Genomic DNA, 21,409 nt, shown 5'->3' with positions numbered 1-21,409 from the left:
TCTAATACATCATCATATACTTTTCATATTCATTATTTTTCTTACTTATTCACTAGAGTTCTTCATTTTTCTTCATATTATCTCTCATTAACTCAACTAGCATTTAGCCCGTGCATTTGCACGAGTAATAATATAAAAAACCGTGAAAAAAATTACGGATAACATTTTAAATTTTATTTTTAACTGTTTTAAGTTTATGGGTGGGTCAACCCACAATCCGACCCAAGTATCCATTTACTACATCATTATATATTAGTTAGTTAAAAAGTTGAACTTATATTAATATTAAAACGTCTCGCGTTTATCAACTTTGGTGTTGAATTTAAAATATAAAGTCTTAGTAGCCTAGTTGGTAAAAAGTTGTACTTGTTTTGTTAGGTTGCAAGTTTGAAACATACCTCTAGCATTTTTAATTTTATTTTTAACCGTTTTAAATTTAAAGGCGGGTCAACCCACAATCCGACCCAAATATCCAAATTAACAACAGCTCTCGACCCGGCAATCCGGACACTTTAAAAATTAAGCATCATTATATATATATATAGATTAGTTAGTTAAAAAGTTGAACTTATATTAATATTAAAATGTCCCGCGTTTATCAAATTTGGTGTTGAATTTAAAATATAAAGTTTTTGTATCCTAGTTGATTAAAGAGTTGTATTTGTTTTGTTAGGTTGCAAGTTTGAAACATACCTTTAGCATTTTTAATTTTATTTTTAACCGTTTTAAATTTAAAAACGGGTCACCCCACAATCCGACCCAAGTATCAAAATTAACCACAGCTCTCGACCCGGCAATCCGGACATTTTAAAAATTAAGCATCATTATACATATATATATATATAGATTTCTCTCACTCATTCACAAAGTTTTTTCATTTCTCCATATTATCTCTCATTTATTCAAATGATGTGCACAAAACAGACCTCGCTAGGAAATCGACTAGAGACAAGGCGTTGAGGAAGTAACTAGCGATGAAGGCGACTATAAAATCTTCTCCAGCTATCGGAGGTGTGAAGAAGCCTCACAAGTTTCTCCAAGAACAGTTGCTTTGAGAGAGATCCGTAAGTATCAAAAGAGTATAAAGCTTTTGATCTATAAACTTCCATTCCAAAGATTTGTTCATGAGATTGCACAAGATTTCAATACAGATCTAAGATTTCAAAGTTCCACCATAGTTGCTCGCTCTCTAGGAGGTGGTTGAGGCTTATTTAGTTAGTCTATTTTAAGACATTAATCTCTATGTCATTCACGCCACAAACGGGTGACTATTATGCCTAAAGATATTCAACTTGCGAGACGTATTCGTAGAGAGAGGACTTAGAGACCTTATAGGTGTTTAATGATTATGTTAATAATCATGTTTTTGTCGATTATCAACTAGTTTCTCTCAATAAACTCCACTAAAAATGTCTATCGTGGCTTTGTTAGATCGATATATTATGTTATTTATTATTGATGATTAAATATTGATTTGTTTTTGTAAGCATGAAAATTTGACTTACCCTATTTGTAAAATAATATTATTATGTTTAAAAATATTGAAATAATATTTTGAATTTTTATATTCAAAATAACTTGAAAGAAGGATTTTAAAACATAATTAAGGATTAATTATTGTGATAACTAAACCTTAATTAAGGAAACTTTCCAAAATTCCAAAAATAATTTGAGGATAAAATATTTGTATATATTTTACCCAAATTAGACCAAGGAAGGGGTTAAAAATATTTAATTATGATTTATTCATGATTTATGTTTAATTTATGACTTAAACCAATTAAATAAAATAACCCAAAATTCCCAAAAAATAAAATATGATCATAATTGTTATTATGAATCTAGAAATAATTTTTGTGAAATTTTTGGTGAAAAAATGGATTTGAAAAGAATTAAATTCGATTTTTAATAACCTTTTAAATAAAATTAAAATTGCATAATCCTGTGTGGCTGATTTTATGTTTAAACTTTGCAGCAGGATCCTGGACCATCAGATGAGCGCCCAGATCTCATCCGACAGCCCAGAGCGCGCCAGAAATCCAGCTGTAGCAAAACCACACGCGCGCGCCCGCACCGGATCAACGAACGAGACAGACTGACCTCGTTAGTCAAACAGGCTGACTATTGACGGAACCAGACGGAACTCGGCGTTCCGTTACTCAAAACGACGTCGTTTTGTTCATCTTCTTCGTTGGGATGCAGGGTTGCCGGATTCGCGATCATCGCCGGCGTCAAACCTTCTAGAAGCTCTAACTTCGGCTACAGGTGATCAAATCCGTTGATATTTTTGTCCACGTGATCCCCTCGTCAGCGCCTAGGTTTCCCCATTATCTAGAAGCCTTATCTTCCCCGGGATAAGGCTGCTAGCTACCGGATAAGATTTTAAGAATAAGACCGCTGACGATCAAAATCAAGTCGAATTGACCTTCTACAACCGACCTTTCCACCCTATAAATACTCCCCTACCATTCTGCTACCAATCCATCAAACAATAACCAAGAATTACACATCAATTCAATCCGATTGAAGACCTGCAGATTCCGGCGAAGAACAGTTTTTTTCAAAACTTTCTCCAGCGAGCCAAGCTTCGATACAGGTTTCTGGATCACTTCCAGCAACTCCCAGGAATGTTTTCCAGTTGTTGGTATGATTCCAGAAGCCTTGAATATTGATTTGTAATTGAAAATTTTGAATTTCTTCAAAATTTCTTGTTTGATCACTTTGTTCGTGTTCTTATGCTTGATTGTGTGATTTCTTTGTAGAGAATCATTATATATATCATGTGTAAGCTTTTTGTTGAAAGAAAACCGATCAAATCAACCTAGAACAGAATTTTGCAAAAATCAGTTTGAAAATTAGATTTTTTGAAATGTTGTGTTCTTGGTTTAAATCTGAATTTGTTGATCAAGATTGTTGTTATATATGTTTATAAACATGTTTGAATCATTTCCATGCAACTGTAATCAAGTTTTGATCGTGTTTGATCAAAATTGAAATTTGAGAAAAAAACTTAAAAATTTGAATTTTAAATTTTGTGTTCTTATTTTTAATCTGATTTTGTTGGTTCAATTAGTTGTATTACATGTTTGTATACATGATTAGATGATTTATAAGTAACTGTAATCATGTTTGATCAAATTGAAATTTTGGAAAAAAATGTTAAAAATCTGGATTTTTGAAATTTCATTTTCTTGCTTCTAAGTTGGATTTGTTGATTCAATTAGTAGCTATACACGATTCTTAACATGTAGGGATGAATTCCAAGTAACTGTTTCACCCTTTTGATCATGTTTGATCAAATTTGGTTTTTTGAAAAAAATTAGATTTTGATTCAATTTTCAAAAACCATTTTAATGATGTAATGATGTTCTTGTTTTGATATGGATTAACTACATTCATCATTTCAAAGCTAATGGAACAAAAATCAGGCCTTGAAATGGCCTAATTTAAAAGATCCCAAAATATCAAGATAGACTTCCTACTATATGTTATATTGAAATCAAAATTTCAAGGCCAAAATTTTGTTCCATTAACTTTGAAATGATGAATGTAGTTAATCCATACCAAAACAAGAACATCATTACATCATTAAAATGGTTTTTGAAGATTGAATCAAAATCTAACTTTTTCAAAAAAACCAAATTTGATCAAACATGATCAAAAGGGTGAAACAGTTACTTGAAATTCATCCCTACATGTTAAGAATCATGTATAGCTACTAATTGAATCAACAAATCCAACTTAGAAGCAAGAACATGAAATTTCAAAAATCCAGATTTTTAATTTTTTTTTTTCCAAAATTTCAATTTGATCAAACATGATCAAAACATGATTACAATTACATATAAATCATCTAATCATGTATACAAACATGTAATACAACTAATTGAACCAACAAAATCAGATTAAAAGCAAGAACACAAAGTTTTAAAATTCAAATTTTTAAGTTTTTTTCTCAAATTTCAATTTTGATCAAAAATAATCAAAACTTGATTACAGTTGCATTGAAATGATTCAAACATGTTTATAAACATATATAACAACAATCTGGATCAACAAATCCAGATTTAAACCAAGAACACAACATTTCAAAAAATCCAATTTTCAAACTGATTTTTGCAAAATTCTGTTCTAAGTTGATTTGATCGGTTTTCTTTCAACAAAAAGCTTACACATGATATATATAATGATTCTCTACAAAGAAATCACACAATCAAGCATAAAAACACGGCCAAAGTGATCAAACAAATTTTTTTGAAGAAATTCATAATTTCAATTACAAATCAATATTCAAGGCTTCTGGAATCATACCAACAGCTGGAAAACATTCTTGGGAGTTGCTTGAAGTGATCCAGAAGCCTGGATCGAAACTTGGCTCGCTGGAGAAAGTTTTAAAAAAAACTGTTCTTCGTCGGAATCTGTAGGTCTTCAATCAGATTGAATTGATGTGTAATTCTTGGTTATTGTTTGATGGATTGGTAACAGAATGGTAGGGGAGTATTTATAAGGTGGAAAGGTCGGTTGTAGAAGGACAATTCGACTTGATTTTGATCGTCGGCGTTCTTATCCCTAAAATCTTATCCGGCGGCTGGCAGCTTTATCCCGGGGAAGATAAGACTTCTAGATAAAGGAGAAACGTAGGCGCTGACGAGGGAATCACGTGGGTGAAAAAATCAACGGATTTGATTGCCTGTAGCCGAAGTTAGAGCTTCTGGAAGGTTTGACGTCGGCGATGATCGCGAATCTGGAGACCCTGCATCCCAACGAAGAAGATGAACAAAACGACGTCGTTTTGAGTAACGGAACGCCGAGTTCCGTCTGGTTCCGTCAACAGTCAGCCTGTTTGACTAATGGGGTCAGTCTGTCCAGTTAGTTGATCCGGTGCGGGCGCGCGCGTGTGGTTCTGCTATAGCTGGATTTCTGGCGCGCTCTGGGCTGTCGGATGAGATCTGGGCGCTCATCTGATGGTCCAGGATCCTGCTGCAAAGTTTGAACATAAAATCAGACACACAGAATTATGCAATTTTAATTTTATTTAAAAGGTTATTAAAAATCAATTTTAATTCCTTTTAAATCCATTTTCACCAAAAATTTCAAAAAAATTATTTCTAGATTCATAATAACAATTATGATCATATTTTATTTGGGGGAATATTTGGGAATTTTGGGGTATTTTATTTAATTAATTTAAGTCATGAATTAAACATAAATCATGAATAAATCATGATTAAATATTTTTAACCCCTTCCTTGGTCTAATTTGGGTAAAATATATACAAATATTTTATCCTCAAATTATTTTTGGAATTTTGGAAAGTTTCCTTAATTAAGGTTTAATTATCACAATAATTAATCATTAATTAGGTTTTAATTCCTTTTTTCAAGTTATTTTGAATATAAAAATTCAAAATATTATTTCAATATTATTAAACATAATATTATTATTTTGCAAATAGGGTAACTCAAATTTTCATGCTTACAAAACCAAATCAATATTTAATCATCAATAATAAATAACATAATATATCGATCTAACAAAGCCACGATAGACATTTTTAGTGGAGTTTATTGAGAGAAACTAGTTGATAATCGACAAAAACATGACTATTAACATACATAATCATTAAACACCTATAAGGTCTCTAAGTCCTCTCTCTACGAATACGTCTCGCAAGTTGAATATCTTTAGGCATAATAGTCACCCGTTTGGAGTGAATGACATAGAGATTAATGTCTTCAAATAAACTAACTAAATAAGCCTCAACCGCCTCCTAGAGAGCGAGCAACTATGGTGGAACTTTGAAATCTTAAATCTGTATTGAAATCTTGTGCAATCTCATGAATAAATCTTTGGAATGGAAGTTTATAGATCAAAAGCTTCATACTCTTTTGGTACTTACGGATCTCTCTCAAAGCAACTGTTCTTGGCGAAACTTGTGAGGTTTCTTCACACCTCCGATAGCTGGAGAAGATTTTATAGTCGCCTTCATCGCTAGTTACTTCCTCAATGCCTTGTCTCTAGTCGATTTCCTAGCGAGGTCTGTTTTGTGCACGCCATTTGAATAAATGAGAGATAATATGGAGAAATGAAAAAACTTTGTGAATGAGTGAGAGAAATTGAGTAAATGAGAGATAATATGAAGAAAAATGAAGAACTCTATTGAATAAGTAAGAAAAATAATGAATATGAAAAGTCGTACAAGATATGATGATGTATTAGAGAATTAAGGTTTTCTTTTTAACTTTTGGGCCATAAGATATAATAATATGAATTGTGGGCCTCACATATGGACTTTGAAAAGAGAGTAAAGAAAACAAATTGTTTTAGATTTTATGTTTTAATATTAAAAAAATATATATTATTAAGCTTGAAAAAGCTCGATAAGACATCAAGCCAGTATTATGAGCTCGAGCTCGACTAAAATATTAGACTAGCCAATGTATAGCTCGAGCTCGAGCTGGACATTCAAGAAATTTCGGGACATTTTATGGACCAATGTATTTTCTTCATTTTCTTTTTAAGAATGAAGTGCTATACGACATGAAGCATACCTCGATCAACGTAGGGCATTTTATTTCAATGAAAAGTCAATGTCATGTCAAAAGTGGTATTATTGATGCATGGGCACACCTTATGACTTATTATAGTAAAAAACATTATGCCAGGAAAATTTCATTTTTGACAATCGTTTCTATAAGATGTTTTATGGTTGTTTCTTTTCTTTTGTAAATCAATGGTCTTATTGTGATGTTAATTTGATTTGTAGAGATGTATGCAAATCTAGGAGTTCTTTTTAATCAAGTTAAGGAAGAAATGAGAATATTCGAGATAGCACCGGAAGACTTGATACATGCTCAACTTGTAAGTCCAATATTTTAATATCATCTGAATACTTAAAGACGACTCATGTATATCATCTGAATATGACTTTGCAAATTTTCTTTCCAATTATATATCAAAGTCACTTTTATAATGTTTACATCAATATGAAAAAGAGTGTAATCGAAATCATCGACAACCTCCCTTTGCCAAAAAAAACTGTCATGGAAAGATAAATATGTCACAATTCGACAACTGGTAAGTTGAATTTTCTCTATATTAAAATGTTTTGAAATCTATGTTAAATTTAACTTCACTGCCTCCTAATTCGCGAAGGGGACTAGAATGAGAACAAGATCCCCTCGAGATCCCCTCGATATACGATAGAAAATGCCTGGACTCAAGGAAAGAAAATTTTCCAAATCATGGTAATTACAAGGGACTATTAGACTAGAAGGGTGACTCGTATTCATCTTCGTTACCCATATTTAAATTATGAGATGTGATACGGGAAACGAAGTTGGGGGAACGAATTCTCAGCAAATCTTAGTGGAAGGACACGTAGGTTAAAAAATAATTTTTTTTTTGCTTTTTTTTCACATAGGATAATTCCCCCTCATTTCAAACTCTCTCATTTCCTCTAAAACTTTCTCTCTCTTCAATTTATCTCCTCTCAAAGCTCAAACGGCAACGGCCTCTCATCTCCGCTCAAAGCTCAAACTGTCTCTCATCTCCGCTAAAACCCTCCCTCTCTTCAATCTATCTCTGCTCAAACCCTAACCCTAAGTATCTACTGTTATTCAAACAAAATCCACTCAAACCCTAATCATAAGTATCCGATGATTTTCAAACGGAATCCGCTCAAACACTAATCCTAAGTATTTGTTGCTCTTCAAACGGTATCCGCTCATCTACTTCTTTTATTCAACTTCTTCTTCAAACGTTAATCAACTTCTTCTTCTTGAAACGTTATTCAACTTCTTCTTCTTCTCTATCTATAAAATGTTTTGTTACTAATTAGCATTTGGTTATTGTTATAGTAAGTATGTCAACAATGACAGAGAAGAACAATAAGACTTTAGATAAAAGGAAATCTTCAGATAGAGATGAAAGGTAATAGGAACTTATCGTTGTTGTACTGTTTTATATACTGTGTTGTCCCATGTTGATAAATATTAAGTTTAAACTGTTAATATTATGTTGTATTGTGTGTTAGACTATTTGTCATGTGTTTTTAGTTATGTTGTCTTGTGTGTTTAGTTATGTTGTCCTATCAATTACAATAATAGTGTCTTCTTTTTTATTTTGCAGAGAATTTAGTGGGGTGGTATATAACAGGAAGATTACCAAGAAGAATGTTACTCGCTCTAACCCCCTAATAGTGCTTGCGAAGGCTGCTTCTAAATCCAAGACCACAACTCCATCAAAAACAATACAACCCGAGTCTAACAATTATCGGATGAACTTAACATACAAGACCAGAAAGTTGTATGAAACCAAATTATCCGAAACATTAATGTAATGGTTTCATGTGAGTAGAATTAAAACATTACTTGTTATGAAGAAGCAGTTTGTACTTAACGTTTTAATGTGAAACAACAAATCATACTTAACATTTACTTGTTGTAAAAATATAATATTTATGTACTCAGGACAACATAATAATAAACACAGGACAACATATTATAAAATAAAGGACAACATGGTATAAGACACGGGACAACATAGTATTGAACACAGGACGACATAATTTTCGACACTAACATTATTTCTAAAACCTGGTTTTTTCTTTGCTTTCTAAATGTAATGTAATGATTTATTAAATTTCATTCATAAAGTAATGAATATAACATTTATGTAATCGTTTTATTTTTCAATTAAATTGAAGTTAAAAAACAATTAAAACGGGAAATATATTATCCAAAACAAAGGTATCTTTGGAAAACATATTATTAAACAAAGTTATCTTCTGATGTTGTCCCCACATGAGTTATCTTTGGGAAACATATTATCAGATACATGATGTAATTGACTCGACAATAATGTTGTAAATGATAATTGAGTCGAGACTGGATGAGTGGTGAAGTGTTGATTCCATTGCTCTTGCGTTGATATTGGAGAATGATTACTTGTTGCGGTAGTATCCTAAAAAAATGAACCACTCTTTGCACATCCAACATAGAAAAAATTTTGTTTGCCATCTGGTCCTTTCTTCGTTCCCAACTTTCTGACTCCAAAACTCATTGATTGGCATACAATCTATAAAATTCTCGAAGGTCATTTTCAGAAACAAACGTCATCCCAACCTTGTTAATTTTGTCTTCGGTACATGGTGAGGATGGTTCATCCATAAAGCTACATAAGAATACAAAAAATAGAAATCAACACAAAGAATACATGACAACACATGAACAACATATTATAGTAATACAGGACAACATATTGGATAAAACGCATGAAAATATAGTTTAAAACACGGAACAACGTATTATAATAATACAAATGACAACAAAATATTAACATTTCGAGCAACTTAAATATTTACAACACATGACAACAACGTATAAAAATACAAGACAACATAGTTTAAGACACGGGACAATATAGAACAAAAAGAGGACAACACAAGCCAACAAAAATATTAACAGTTTTACACATGTTCTTGAAAACAACAGAATATTAACAGTCTAGCTACATAAATAACAAAAAGATATACATATTTATGTCCCCGGTTGTTGGTTCCTACACGTAACAATCACAAAACAACAGAAAAATGTGAATATCTTGAAACAAACAGAAGACATTGAAACAAACAAAGAAAAAAAAGAAAAAAATAGACTAGGATGGCAGAGAAGATATACCATTAGAAGAAAAAGCTAAACGGACAAAACGCAGATCTCCGGAAGTAGTGATTTGGGAAATTTGTCTTCGGTACATGGTGATGATGGTTCATCCATAAGGCTACATAAGAATACAAAACATGGAAATCAGCACAAAGAATACATGACAACACATGAACAACATATTATAGTAATACAAGACAACATATTGGATAAAACACATGAAAATATAGTTTAAAACACGGAACAATGTATTACAATAATACAAATGACAACAAAATATTAACATTTCGAGCAACTTAAATATTTACAGCACATGACAACAAGATATAAAAATACAGGACAACATAGTTGAAGAAACATGACATCATAGTTTAAGACACGGGACAATATAAAACAAAAAGAGGACATCACAAGCTAACAAAAATATTAACAGTTTTATACATGTTCTTGAAAACAATAGAATATTAACAGTCTAGCTACATAAATAACAAAAAGATATACCTATTTATGTCCCCGGCTATTAGTTCCTACACGTAACAATCACAAAACAACAGAAAATGTGAATATCTTGAAACAAACAGAAGACATTGAAACAAACAAAGAAAAAAACAAAGAAAAAAGTAAATTAGGATAGTAGAGAAGATCTGCTATTAGAAGAAGAAGCTAAACGGACAAAACGCAAATCTCCAGAAGTAGTGATCTTTTCAAACGAACAAAAGAACAACAAGAAACTAAACAGAGAGGATGAAGACGAATCTAAAGAACGGAAGGAGAAGAAACTAAACGGCGTGCCGAGGGTGAAGAAAACAGAAAAAGAAGAAGGAAGGTTTTGTTTGATAATGAGCGGGAAATTAATTGAAGGTTTACTAGAGAGAAGCTGTATTTTTTTTTTTTTTTCCTATGTGGCATGCCAGATGAATTCGTTGTCTCGTTTGTTCTCCCTATTCATTTCCTATATCATTTCCCTTAAATTAGTGTTATATTTAATTTTCCTTAATTTGTAAGAACTTTTTCTTTATTTTGACCTCAAAATTTTTTTTTAGAGATTTTTTCTCATTATTAGTAAAAATTAATTAATAAAAAATGTTAAATTATCTATAATATCAACCTTAATCATATAACCTCATTCCATGGTTAGTTTATTGTCCTCCCAATAACATTAAACACCAACTTTCTGTCTTTTTTACCAAGGTGAGGTTATCTTAATCTCCTAGAATAATAATAAGAATCAAAAACACCTAGTTCAATTTTCTTAACAATAACCGACATAGAATTTTAAATTAAGAACATTAACTGTATGTAGTACATCCTATTCTGCAACTCTTTACTTACAACATACCATCCAGCAAAAAAAAGGCCAAAAATACAGCAACTGTTTCATAGAATTTAACAAATTGAAGAAAAATGTCTTAAATATTCTAAACTTCAAAATATTAGACCCCATTGAGCCATATGTATGTGTACCATGAGTTTTTTTTTTTCAGTTCTCATCTTCATGAGTAAGCACTCTCTCATTTAGGTACAATCCTATGAAGAGAAGAAACACTAGTCAGAAATGCCGAAAATAAAGTATATTCACAAAAGTAAATCGGTTCATGTATTATGTATGTACCTGTCAACTAAACATTCAGTACTGCAGCCAATACAACAGCACCAAGGAAACTTTTCCCATGATAATAAGCACACAAAATCTTGTTGGCGTTGCTATTGAAAAATGTCGACCAACTGAAGTGTAAGTAGATCGCTTGCTATATATCTATGGATTTAATACTTTATAAGTGCTGGTAGTGTAGCATGTAGTTCTACCATGCACTGGAAGATCCAATTCAGCAACTGTTCTCTGGGAAGTTCAAGAAGAAGATATGCCTAGAAAAAAAGATAAGAACTTTGTCAGATAAGAAGATCATTCATAGGCCTTGTTTGATCTAGGGTTATTTGAATAACCAAGTAGTTATTTCTAAGAGCTTGTTTGATCTTGGGATATTTTAAAAAAACATTTACTACATCACCTATCCTTTCAACCATTAAATCAATAAATTCATCAATTAAATTACTGAAATACCCTTAAATGTTTTTTTAAACCTACTTTTTCATCGGACAAGATTTTGATATCACAACTTATATTTTTTTTTTCAAATAACCCCACATCAAACAAGCGCTAAATAACCTTGTTTGATGTAGGTTACTGAAAATCAAGTTATTTGAGTAAAAAGACATTAGAGGTATAAATATATAAATGCATTTTTATTTTTAAATAAATGATATTTTGGTTGATGATTTGAATGATGTCATTGATTGATTAGTGGGTTATTTGAAAATAATCCCTGAGCCTGTTTGATCTTGGGTTATTTAGATGGTTATTTCAAAAGAATCTACTTTGGTTATATGGGGTTGTTTGGGTAAAAAGACATATATAAAGAAACCTTAAATAACCCACATCTGATTTAGTGATATTGGGTTAATTGAGATTAATTTGAAATAACCCAGATCGATCAAAGCCTTAAATAACCCACATCAAACAAGGCCATAATGTAGAAAATGTTTTGAAATATGGGACAAAACTCGTGAAGTTACCTTGATTTGACCTTCCTCAAAGTGCAAAGAAGTCTTGTGTAACTCAGATGTCATCGAGTCTATTATCAGTTTGAATACCTGTTTACTCATATTCGTTTTCATACCAACCATCTTGCCAGCAGTATATATCTCGGTAATTCCTAGATCTGCAGCCATGCGTCTCACATAAAGTTTTTTCAACAAAATTTCCATGGCATATGGTTCTTTTCCATATTGACTACGGAAGTTCTCGGTGAATTGTACCAAACTCCACATATCCTTTATTGCAGCCTTTTCTGCTTCATTAATTATCTCCATGGGATTTTCCAAATAGTTTATGTAGTCTGAAGAGAGATGAGGGTGTATGTTCAAATCAACCTGGAAAAATGGGAAATTAAATCAACCAATGCTAGTTTTTTTATCCTTCATGACACTTAGTGGCAACAAATTACTAAAACTAAATGATCATAATGAATGAGAGAAAAAAAACTAATTCTGATTCTTTAAGAAGTTTACAGTGAATGGTATTTCATGTTATCATATGATCTTCAATGATTATAAGCATAATCACTAAGTGGCAAGAACATGACTGATAGAATAAGATTTGACTTGAGTAAAGAAGCTAATAGAATTTGCACTATCTCTATCACAATCACGATCTCATTAAAAGGTCACTAAAGTTAAAATTGAAAGTGATTTTTTGTTGTTGTTGTATTGTATGACTTTCTTGATCATAATCTATTTTTTGGGTGATCCAGGTTATAGTGTGACTTTTGTTGCTTCGTTTGGTATACAAATTATTTTTTAGATCATGATACAAATTATAGTGTAGTTTTTTGTTTCATTTGGTGTAGAATTTTGATTTTTGATAAGCATAACATTTATTTTTTCGAATCATGATCATGTTTTTTTGTAACAATACACAATACGAATAACTTTATGCAGATTGATAGTTCATTTTTAAAAAAGACTGAGGTTAATGCAACTGGCTATATATATAAAAAATACTGCTAAATATGTTAACCAATAAGAAATACATGTAAATTATGTTATTAGGAAGGAATGTATAAATGATAACTCAATTTGTCCCTACTATGTAGTTCCAGATCATAGCAAATACCTGAACTGATTCATAAGGAACAGAAATAATCCGATGTTCTTCAACCTGAATTTCAGCAAGAAAAAGAGAAGAACCACAAAAGTCAGAAAAAACTACAATGCATTAATGACCAGATTATACCTTTCATTATTCAGAAGATGGTAAAGTGAAATTAGCTGAGACTGTAGAACTCTAACATCTCAACGACTGAAATTGTAAATTCTTATATTCGAATGGGTAATAGGGGGTATACAGTGGGAGCTGAAAAATTTAATAGCCATAACCTGTTTGTACACAGAAAAACGTTCCATTCCTCGACAGTTGACACACATTGGATAGTATGAGCATGAAATTATTGTTGACCCATTCCCCTTTCAAAAAAACATTGGTCCAGGAAGCCTAGGCTCAAAATTTTTGAACCAATTATTAATCCTATTTTCTCCAAGCTTTCGCATTCGTGTAATGATATTCAAATTGTCCGGGGTTAGGTGTTAAAATGCTATTATTGTTGGTTGGTCCAATTCATATACACTTGGGGTTTCATGAGAATGACTTAAGAAACCATGCAATGCAACACAATGAATAAGAATCTAAAAGAGTAAAAAAATAAGACAGATTCAGAAGCAGAATGTGGAGACTCAAAGCAAGAGACAAGAAATAAAATGATATATAGTTAGGGTTTTTTAGTTAATATAGTAGGCTGAAAATTTTAATTGAGCTACGTATGGGACAAGTCCAAGAGAATCAAGAAAATTACTAATAAGTAGTATAAATACATGTAATAGTTTGGCAAAAAAATAATAATATATGGAATAGAGTATTCATAGTGGTGCGAAAAATATGTGAAAACTTGTAAAAGAGTTTGGATTCTCTCCATATCACAAGCATGCAAAGAAATGAATTAGGTAACAACTTCCACATATCAATCTTCACAAAAGATGAAACCATAAGGAATCGCACCTTTGACAAGCTCTCGAAAAGCATTTCAAAGAAGAGATCTATGCCTACATTTCCAACATCCCCTGTTTGTTGCTCACCAAAAATATTGCCAAATCCCCTAATGGCCATATCTCTTTCTGCAAGTTGGAATCCTTGACCAAGGTCGTGACATTCTTCAAGAGCTGCGAGCCTTTCCTAGTATGAATTATCAATTGTTAAGACTAGGACGATACCAATTCATCAGAAAGAACTACGTGGTGAAGAAAAGAGAGGCATCATACGAGCGCTTGATCAGTAAGAAGTGATTTCTCAGGGTAAAACAGATAAGCATGAGCCTCCTTGTCAGCTCGTCCCACTCTTCCACGCAACTGAGAATAAAATTTTACTCCAAAGTGTTAACTACAGAAGTCGCAATGCATAAAAGAAACAATGCTTATTTCTTAACATCCAAATTACACAAAGAATCATAAACTACTGATATGTAATTTCCTAACAAGGCTAAGGATCCTAATCATTATCCTACTGAATTATTAAATTCCACCAAATATTCAGATACTTCATATGGTGCCAAACCCAGTTGAATATTTATTGACTCATAAAATGAATGAATTCCATTTTAGGGGGGCAGCTTCTAGTGAATGCCTATTACAGAAGTGAACAAGAGAGGAGTGGAGACAGACAAAGGTCTTCTTTTTTCTGTATATATAATTGAGAACTGGGTATTGACATTTATACACACAACTTTCCATCTAAGAATATGATAATAAATATAATAAACTCAAATAAGATAGGATTTTCTGATTTATTCTGATTTCCACTAAATCCGCAGTTGAATTGATTTACAATGGTTGTCTCCCTTGTGGGATTTATTGGTTAACTTTTACTTAATATTTTCCACAGACTAATTGTAAAAATCAGAAATAAATAGTAAAGAAAAATGTACAGCATGTAAAATAAAGATATAGAAGAAAACTCATCTGCTAAACAAAATAAATAAATACACAGAACAAAAAAATGACAGCTAAACAAAATACTGATATTGGTAGGCTGAATTTCCTTTTCTGTGAAGAGAATTTTCCATAAGCTATGTTAGTGGTACAGATACTAAACTCAAGAAAAGTGAAAATGGACAGAAAAATAAGACCTGATACAGCTGTGCAAGTCCAAACTGTTGAACATCCTGAATTATGATTGTGTTCGCATTTTGGATATCCAGACCACTTTCCACTATGTTAGTGCATATAAGAATCTTGATCTCACCCAAAGCAAACCTTTCCATGGTTCCTTCAAGTAGCTTCGAGTATTGCTGCCAAAGATGATAAAATAATCAAGTAATAGAAAATGGAAGAGGGCATAACCATCCTTACATGCACAATAACCATGTCCTCAACTATAATCATATGATTTTTTTATAAATTAATCAACTTTGATATTTGTCATTGTTAGAAATTGATTTACATATTATAGTTTATAGTTCACTAAATAAACTTTATGAAAGAACATGTAATTATAAGTTTTCTAACCTATACAAAAGTTAAAATGTGTACATTCAAATTAAACAAAACTTTATATATAACATACCTAAATAGTTACACATGAATTAAACACAACCATATACTCCCTTCGTCCGGGATCTTTAATTTTAGTAAACAAATTCTAAATAATATGTTCTTTTGGGTCAATTCATTTACATTTGAACAACACAGTCCCCAAATTACCCTCATCTACAGTTATTTTTGTCTCATCAAACCAAATATCAATCAACATCATTATAATCATTACTTACTTTACTCTTTCCGTATTTTTTTTTATTTTAAGGCTCCTAAATTGCATACAAACATTCTCTAAAACTCGCCCAAAACCTTAAAGATCCCATAAAATGTGCCACATGGAGTATATATAATAACTTAAAGAGTTATATTTGAATTAAACATAACTTAATATACATTTGTTTTGCAATTTCTAACTTCTAAATATTCATAATTTATAATTAATGTCTTTGTAATTGTAAGTTATTATTAAATTCTGTACATTGATATAACTTACAATTACAAAGACATTAATTATAAATTATGAATATTTAGAAGTTAGAAATTGCATAACATATGTATATTTAAATTCTAAAATGGAAATAGGGGATAAATGGGCCAACCATGAGCTATCATGATGGAGCTCCCGTTCAATCTACTAATGAGTCATAAATGCCACATAGAATTTTTATCCATAAATCTTTTTCTTATGTCCAAATATGGCTTCACAATAACTTTGAGGAAGGGGCACATTTAAATAAGTTTAACAATATCATAAGACAGTATATACAAATGTATCAACCTAATTTGCATATCGGGTTGCAATGCTTGACAAGATAGCTATACAAGAGTCTCGTAAACCAAAAATAATATTTAAGCTTGTATAGTTGTATGACATAACCATACAGGAAAAACAACCCGATGCATATAACTTACATATGACAGTAGAATATTAACCATAAACTATATACAATAAGTCACAAGAATTAACCTTCCCATGAGCTATTGCAATTTCAACATCTGGAAATGATTGTTCAAGAAAATCCATCACTTCTTCAAGTCCTGTAGATGTGGTAAACACATAAACCATGGGAAGAAAGAATAAGAATGCAACAATAAAATGTAACCCTGGAGACTATTCCATTAACACATTGCCCCCTATGTGATTAGCTGTGTTTACCTTTTATTCTAGGTAAAACATAGAAGACCTGTCCTCCACGGTTGAGCTCATATCCGATCGCTGATAAGACATTTTCTTTGCTATGAACAGACAGATGTGTTCTAATAGGAACCCTCTCAGGAGGTGGTGTCATAATTAGACTTGGCCATGAAAGAAAGAAGAAAAGGAAAATAAATTATATCTATTAGCATAAAATACAAAAGAAATAGAACTTCGAGAAAGTTCAGATAAAACTGAAACTAAATTGATCAAAGTATAATCACGCAACATAGGAAAATACCCTTAATATGACTTGAAACAGGAAAATCTTCCAGTCCATAAAGCATGTAAACACTAATATCATTAACTCTTTATTAGACAATGACAAACACAGCTTTGGGTATCCTTTGGAAACACTTATTGTTTGTATATCTGGAAAAGGATCTGATTCCGGATACAAAACGTTTGGAAACAAAATTTAGTTAGACACGGATTCAAAATTTTATTTTGTTTCTGCATTTGGAAACAAATTAGATAAGTGTTTCCAAATAAGGCCATATATCAGATTTTGTAGGGCCAATTTAGCCTATTGTTCGATACTAGAAGCAAATAAAAAAAAAACTCTTGCACCAGCTGGAGCATGTTATCACCCAATAGAGGATAAATATGATTTTGCTACTCAACAATCAAACTTAAAAGAACAATTTTGTAACATATATCAGATAACTCAATGTTCAGTTGTGGAGCATTTTTACAAGAACATGTAATACCTTGCATCTCGAAACCCAGTCAAAGCTAAATAAAGGGTTCTTGGTATAGGTGTTGCAGACAGCGTGAGAACATCTACAGAAGTTTTAAAGGAAGCAATCCTCTCCTTCTGTTTGACACCAAACCTCTGCCAGAAGGAATCATCCAAATGTAGGTCAAGAATCAATTTAAAACAGAGGATTACACCCCATTTGGAAACTATTATAATTTTTGTTTTCTGTAAACAATTATAAGATGAGATTGAGTATGATATACAATAAAAAAAAAAGAAGCAAACCTGCTCTTCATCAACAACAAGAAGTCCCAGATTACTGTAAACAACACGGCTGCCCAAGAGTGAGTGAGTCCCAACAATAATATCAAGGTTGCCATCTTTAATCATGGAAATATACTCCTCCTTTTCTGCTTTGGTCTGCATATAAAAAGAAGAATCATGTATCAGTATATATATACATATATATTGTCTACAAGTGGAAAGAAGTGTATGCCACGTCCCAACTCCTGCTCCCTTGTCTCAACCTCCCTAGTGAGCTAGGTAGAAGAAAATATACAATATTTGATATCTTTTTATCCCTGATTCTCAGTTCTTTGATTCAATATTCAGTTATATTTTATAATTTCGTTTTACAACATATTAAAACCAGAAAAATATATCTAGTTTGTTAGTTTCTGATTTTAGATTGGAAGCAGAATCAGATGTTAAATGAGATCTAGAGGTGAGAACCACCAATCATTGGAACAGCATTTTAAGGGCTTGCTTGATGGTTTTTTTTCAAAAATAACTCTCTTTTTTTGGAAAAAAAAAAGTTTGATAAAAAAGAGGATTATTTGGGTTAAATGACTAAAAGTATCCTTTGCATTTATTATTTAAATATTGTAAAGAATAAAGTGTGGATATTTTGGTATTTGAGTTGATTATTTTGATTGATTTAATAGAAGAAGTGATTGATTGGATTAAATCCAAATAATCCACATCAAACAAGCTCTAAGTTTATGCAAAAGTAAAACTAAATTTTTAGTCATTTGAGATCATAAGCTTCACTGGTTGTACTAATTCTTGTGATGATGTGAACTTTGCATTTTCTGCAAGTTTTAATGAAATTTTCTTTAAAAAAGAAAACAAGATCTTGTACTACCTCAGCTACCGAACTAATTATCCCAAGTGTGGAGATCATATAAACATATAAATTTAACTTAGCTAAGACACCCCAAATGCTTAGCATACCTGGAACCTGCTCAAGAGTCCAATCTTAATGGAAGGGTGATTGGAAAACCGCTCTCTTACTACATCATAATGTTGCTTGGCTAGAACGATCGTTGGTGCTAACACCATAGCTTGCTTTCCAGCTGAGACAGCACAGAAAATAGCACGTAATGCAACTTCAGTTTTACCAAAACCAACATCTCCACAAACTAATCTGTCCATTGGAGCTTCTCTTTCAGTCAAATCTTTGTGAACATCTGTAAAAGCCTGTCACAACCACCCAAAATCTAAGAGGTAGCTTGATGTAGTTTTTTTTGTGAAATAAACCTTGTTTGATGAAAAAGTCGAGTATTTGGGTTAAATGACCAAAACATCATTGTATTTAATATTTTAGAATGTTATAAATTAAGGGTATTTTAGTTGATGATTTAAATAATTTGGTTGACGAGGGGATAAGGGTAACCCTTCATTAAAGAAGGCCTAAGACAACCATCAGATTCTATTAGTGCAAATATGATGAATATGTGTGAAAGAAAGATTACCATGAGTTAAAAACAACACCCATAATGCAAATGCATAACATATGTATTTTTACCTGCATTTGATCTGGAGTGGGTTTATATGGAAACTGAGCTGCAAATTCATCCATGGCAAGACTCTTTGGGTATGGAGGCCTTTTTAGTTTTAGCCGATGTAGATACAACTCCATAAGGTCAACAACCATTTTTTGAACTGCAATCTTACCTTTTATCCTTCTGCGCTCCCATGCAGTAGTGTCATTTAATTTGCTCAAGGTTTGTGGCTTCTTACTTTCATTCGGACTGAGAAGAAGAGATTAAATATCAAATAAATACATTTCAGCCACAAATATCATGCCGTTGAAGTTGAGAATTTCCTCTCTCCATAGAAGCAGGCTTATGATGAAAATTAAAATCATAGATATAGTCGGTTAAATTTTGTTTCAAATATTGAACACCAGTAATGTAACATTTTTGAAGCTGGAAAATATAGAATGCATGTGGACTCTGGTCTATTTGGTGGAGAAGACTTTTCCAAACAAAAAAATATGTATTTATCCATATCCAAGAAATTGAAGTTTTCACCTCAGTCACACCCAGACACTGATTTGCTGCCAAATATGTACAAATGTTTGAGGTTGGTTCATTAGATGACAAAAAGAGAAGCCAGAGAAAATGAAGTCATAAAATATGAGAAACTAAATAGAGATTGCATTGATAGAGATTAAGTTACAATCAAGATTTATGTCCAAACGAATCACTACATCTGACCCTAATAATGTCCTCAACTCCTTTGATTTAGGATTTTTAGAGCATTCTTTTTGTGTAATGGTTTGGTTTTCAACAATCAATACGACATTCAATGAATGAAGGTTTACTTACAGATTATATCGATAGAGAAGACGACAAGCTTGCTTAAGAGGGAGCTTGGCCATTCCATCTGCATACTCAATGAAGACATATTCAATAGGCTCTGTGGAGTTTTTGGAGTTGTCAAACTTAATACCAACAAAACGCCCAATGCCAACCTTCTTATGCACAACATAATCCCCAGCATGAAGTGTATACGGGTCAACCTTATAGCTGAAACTACTTCCATCGCCATTACTTTGGTCTCCTCTACTCTGCTTCAGTTTGTGCAATCCCTTTTGTTGTTGCTTCCTCACGAGCTGAATATACCTCTCAGCTTCATCTGCATCCAAAAGGGACTTGGAAGACCCATCATCTCTCTGGCGTCGTGATTGATCGCGAAGTATCCTCTCGTTAAGAACGGATATAGAATCGAGCTCAATATCTGACTTTACCCTTCTTCCTCCTCCTCCTCGGGAAGACAGCTTGGTGGGTTTGTTGGTAGTACCTGTAGCGGCTAGGGGTGTCAATGTCGAAGAGGAAGCAGAATCTGTAAGACCAAGTTGGGTATAGAAAGCAAGGAAACTCTTTGGGCGCCGTCGACGGTGCTGTGGAAGTGAAAAGAGCGTCCATGAAGTAAAATGGGGGGAGCGGGATGGGAGAAAATTTGCGCAGGGATTGGTGGAGATGTAAGAAGCTCTTGAAATACAAGTCGATGCAGAGGAATAGATAAGGGGCTCAGGAACAACCATGGCTAACTAAGCAATAGAATCGTCGTCTACCTTCCTTAAGACCTCACCATTGATGGAATTCTTCCCAATTTTAGAGAGAAAGTTGAGCTTTACCGCCTGAGACTCTTCTTGTTCATCCTCTTTCTGATAATATGTGGACAATAGATATGATATTTTACTGTCGGCATTTTTCTCTCTCTACTTATATAAGTTGATGTTCCTTCTTTAGTCAATTTAAGTTCATTTTGTGTTTTTTTTTCGTGCATATTTAGTTCTTAATTAGAATTTAATGACATAAGTTATCTCAATGTATTAATAAAGTTGAATATTAACCGTTTAAATGAATTGTTTTAAAGTGATATTTATTGACTTTATTTGTTATTACTATCCATATCATA

The 21,409-nt window shown here is 32.3% G+C and overlaps 1 protein-coding gene across 1 annotated transcript; it reads right to left on the bottom strand.

Moving 5' to 3' along the window:
- Nucleotides 1–10,939: 10,939 nt before the first annotated feature.
- On the bottom strand, nt 10,940–21,186 carry LOC124917347 (ATP-dependent DNA helicase At3g02060, chloroplastic). Its single transcript, XM_047457802.1, has 14 exons — nt 20,314–21,186; nt 19,509–19,734; nt 18,935–19,180; nt 17,987–18,121; nt 17,712–17,836; nt 16,963–17,102; nt 16,774–16,844; nt 15,398–15,559; nt 14,535–14,621; nt 14,275–14,448; nt 13,336–13,380; nt 12,237–12,593; nt 11,275–11,528; nt 10,940–11,189 (listed from the first exon to the last, which is right to left on the bottom strand). The coding sequence occupies exons 1-13, from the start codon at nt 21,030–21,032 to the stop codon at nt 11,427–11,429; spliced, it is 2,589 nt and encodes an 862-aa protein (XP_047313758.1). The 5' UTR covers nt 21,033–21,186; the 3' UTR covers nt 10,940–11,189; nt 11,275–11,426.
- Between the last annotated feature and the right edge of the window lie 223 nt (nt 21,187–21,409).

This window comes from Impatiens glandulifera, chromosome 1, assembly GCF_907164915.1.
Source record: "Impatiens glandulifera chromosome 1, dImpGla2.1, whole genome shotgun sequence".
NCBI classification, from domain to species: domain Eukaryota; kingdom Viridiplantae; phylum Streptophyta; class Magnoliopsida; order Ericales; family Balsaminaceae; genus Impatiens; species Impatiens glandulifera.
The sequence above is the reverse complement of the archived record's forward strand: the minus strand, read 5'-3'. Positions and strand labels throughout refer to the sequence as shown.

Bases quoted from the DNA above. Each gene is read 5' to 3' on its own strand.
- LOC124917347 (XM_047457802.1), bottom strand. From the start codon at position 21,032: ATGGTTGTTCCTGAGCCCCTTATCTATTCCTCTGCATCGACTTGTATT. The intron at 15,560-16,773 runs GTTAATTCTTGT...CATCTTTGGCAG, and splicing joins TTGCAATAGCTCATGGGAAG to CAATACTCGAAGCTACTTGA. The intron at 14,449-14,534 runs GTATGATGCCTC...AATTCATACTAG, and splicing joins TTCTTACTGATCAAGCGCTC to GAAAGGCTCGCAGCTCTTGA.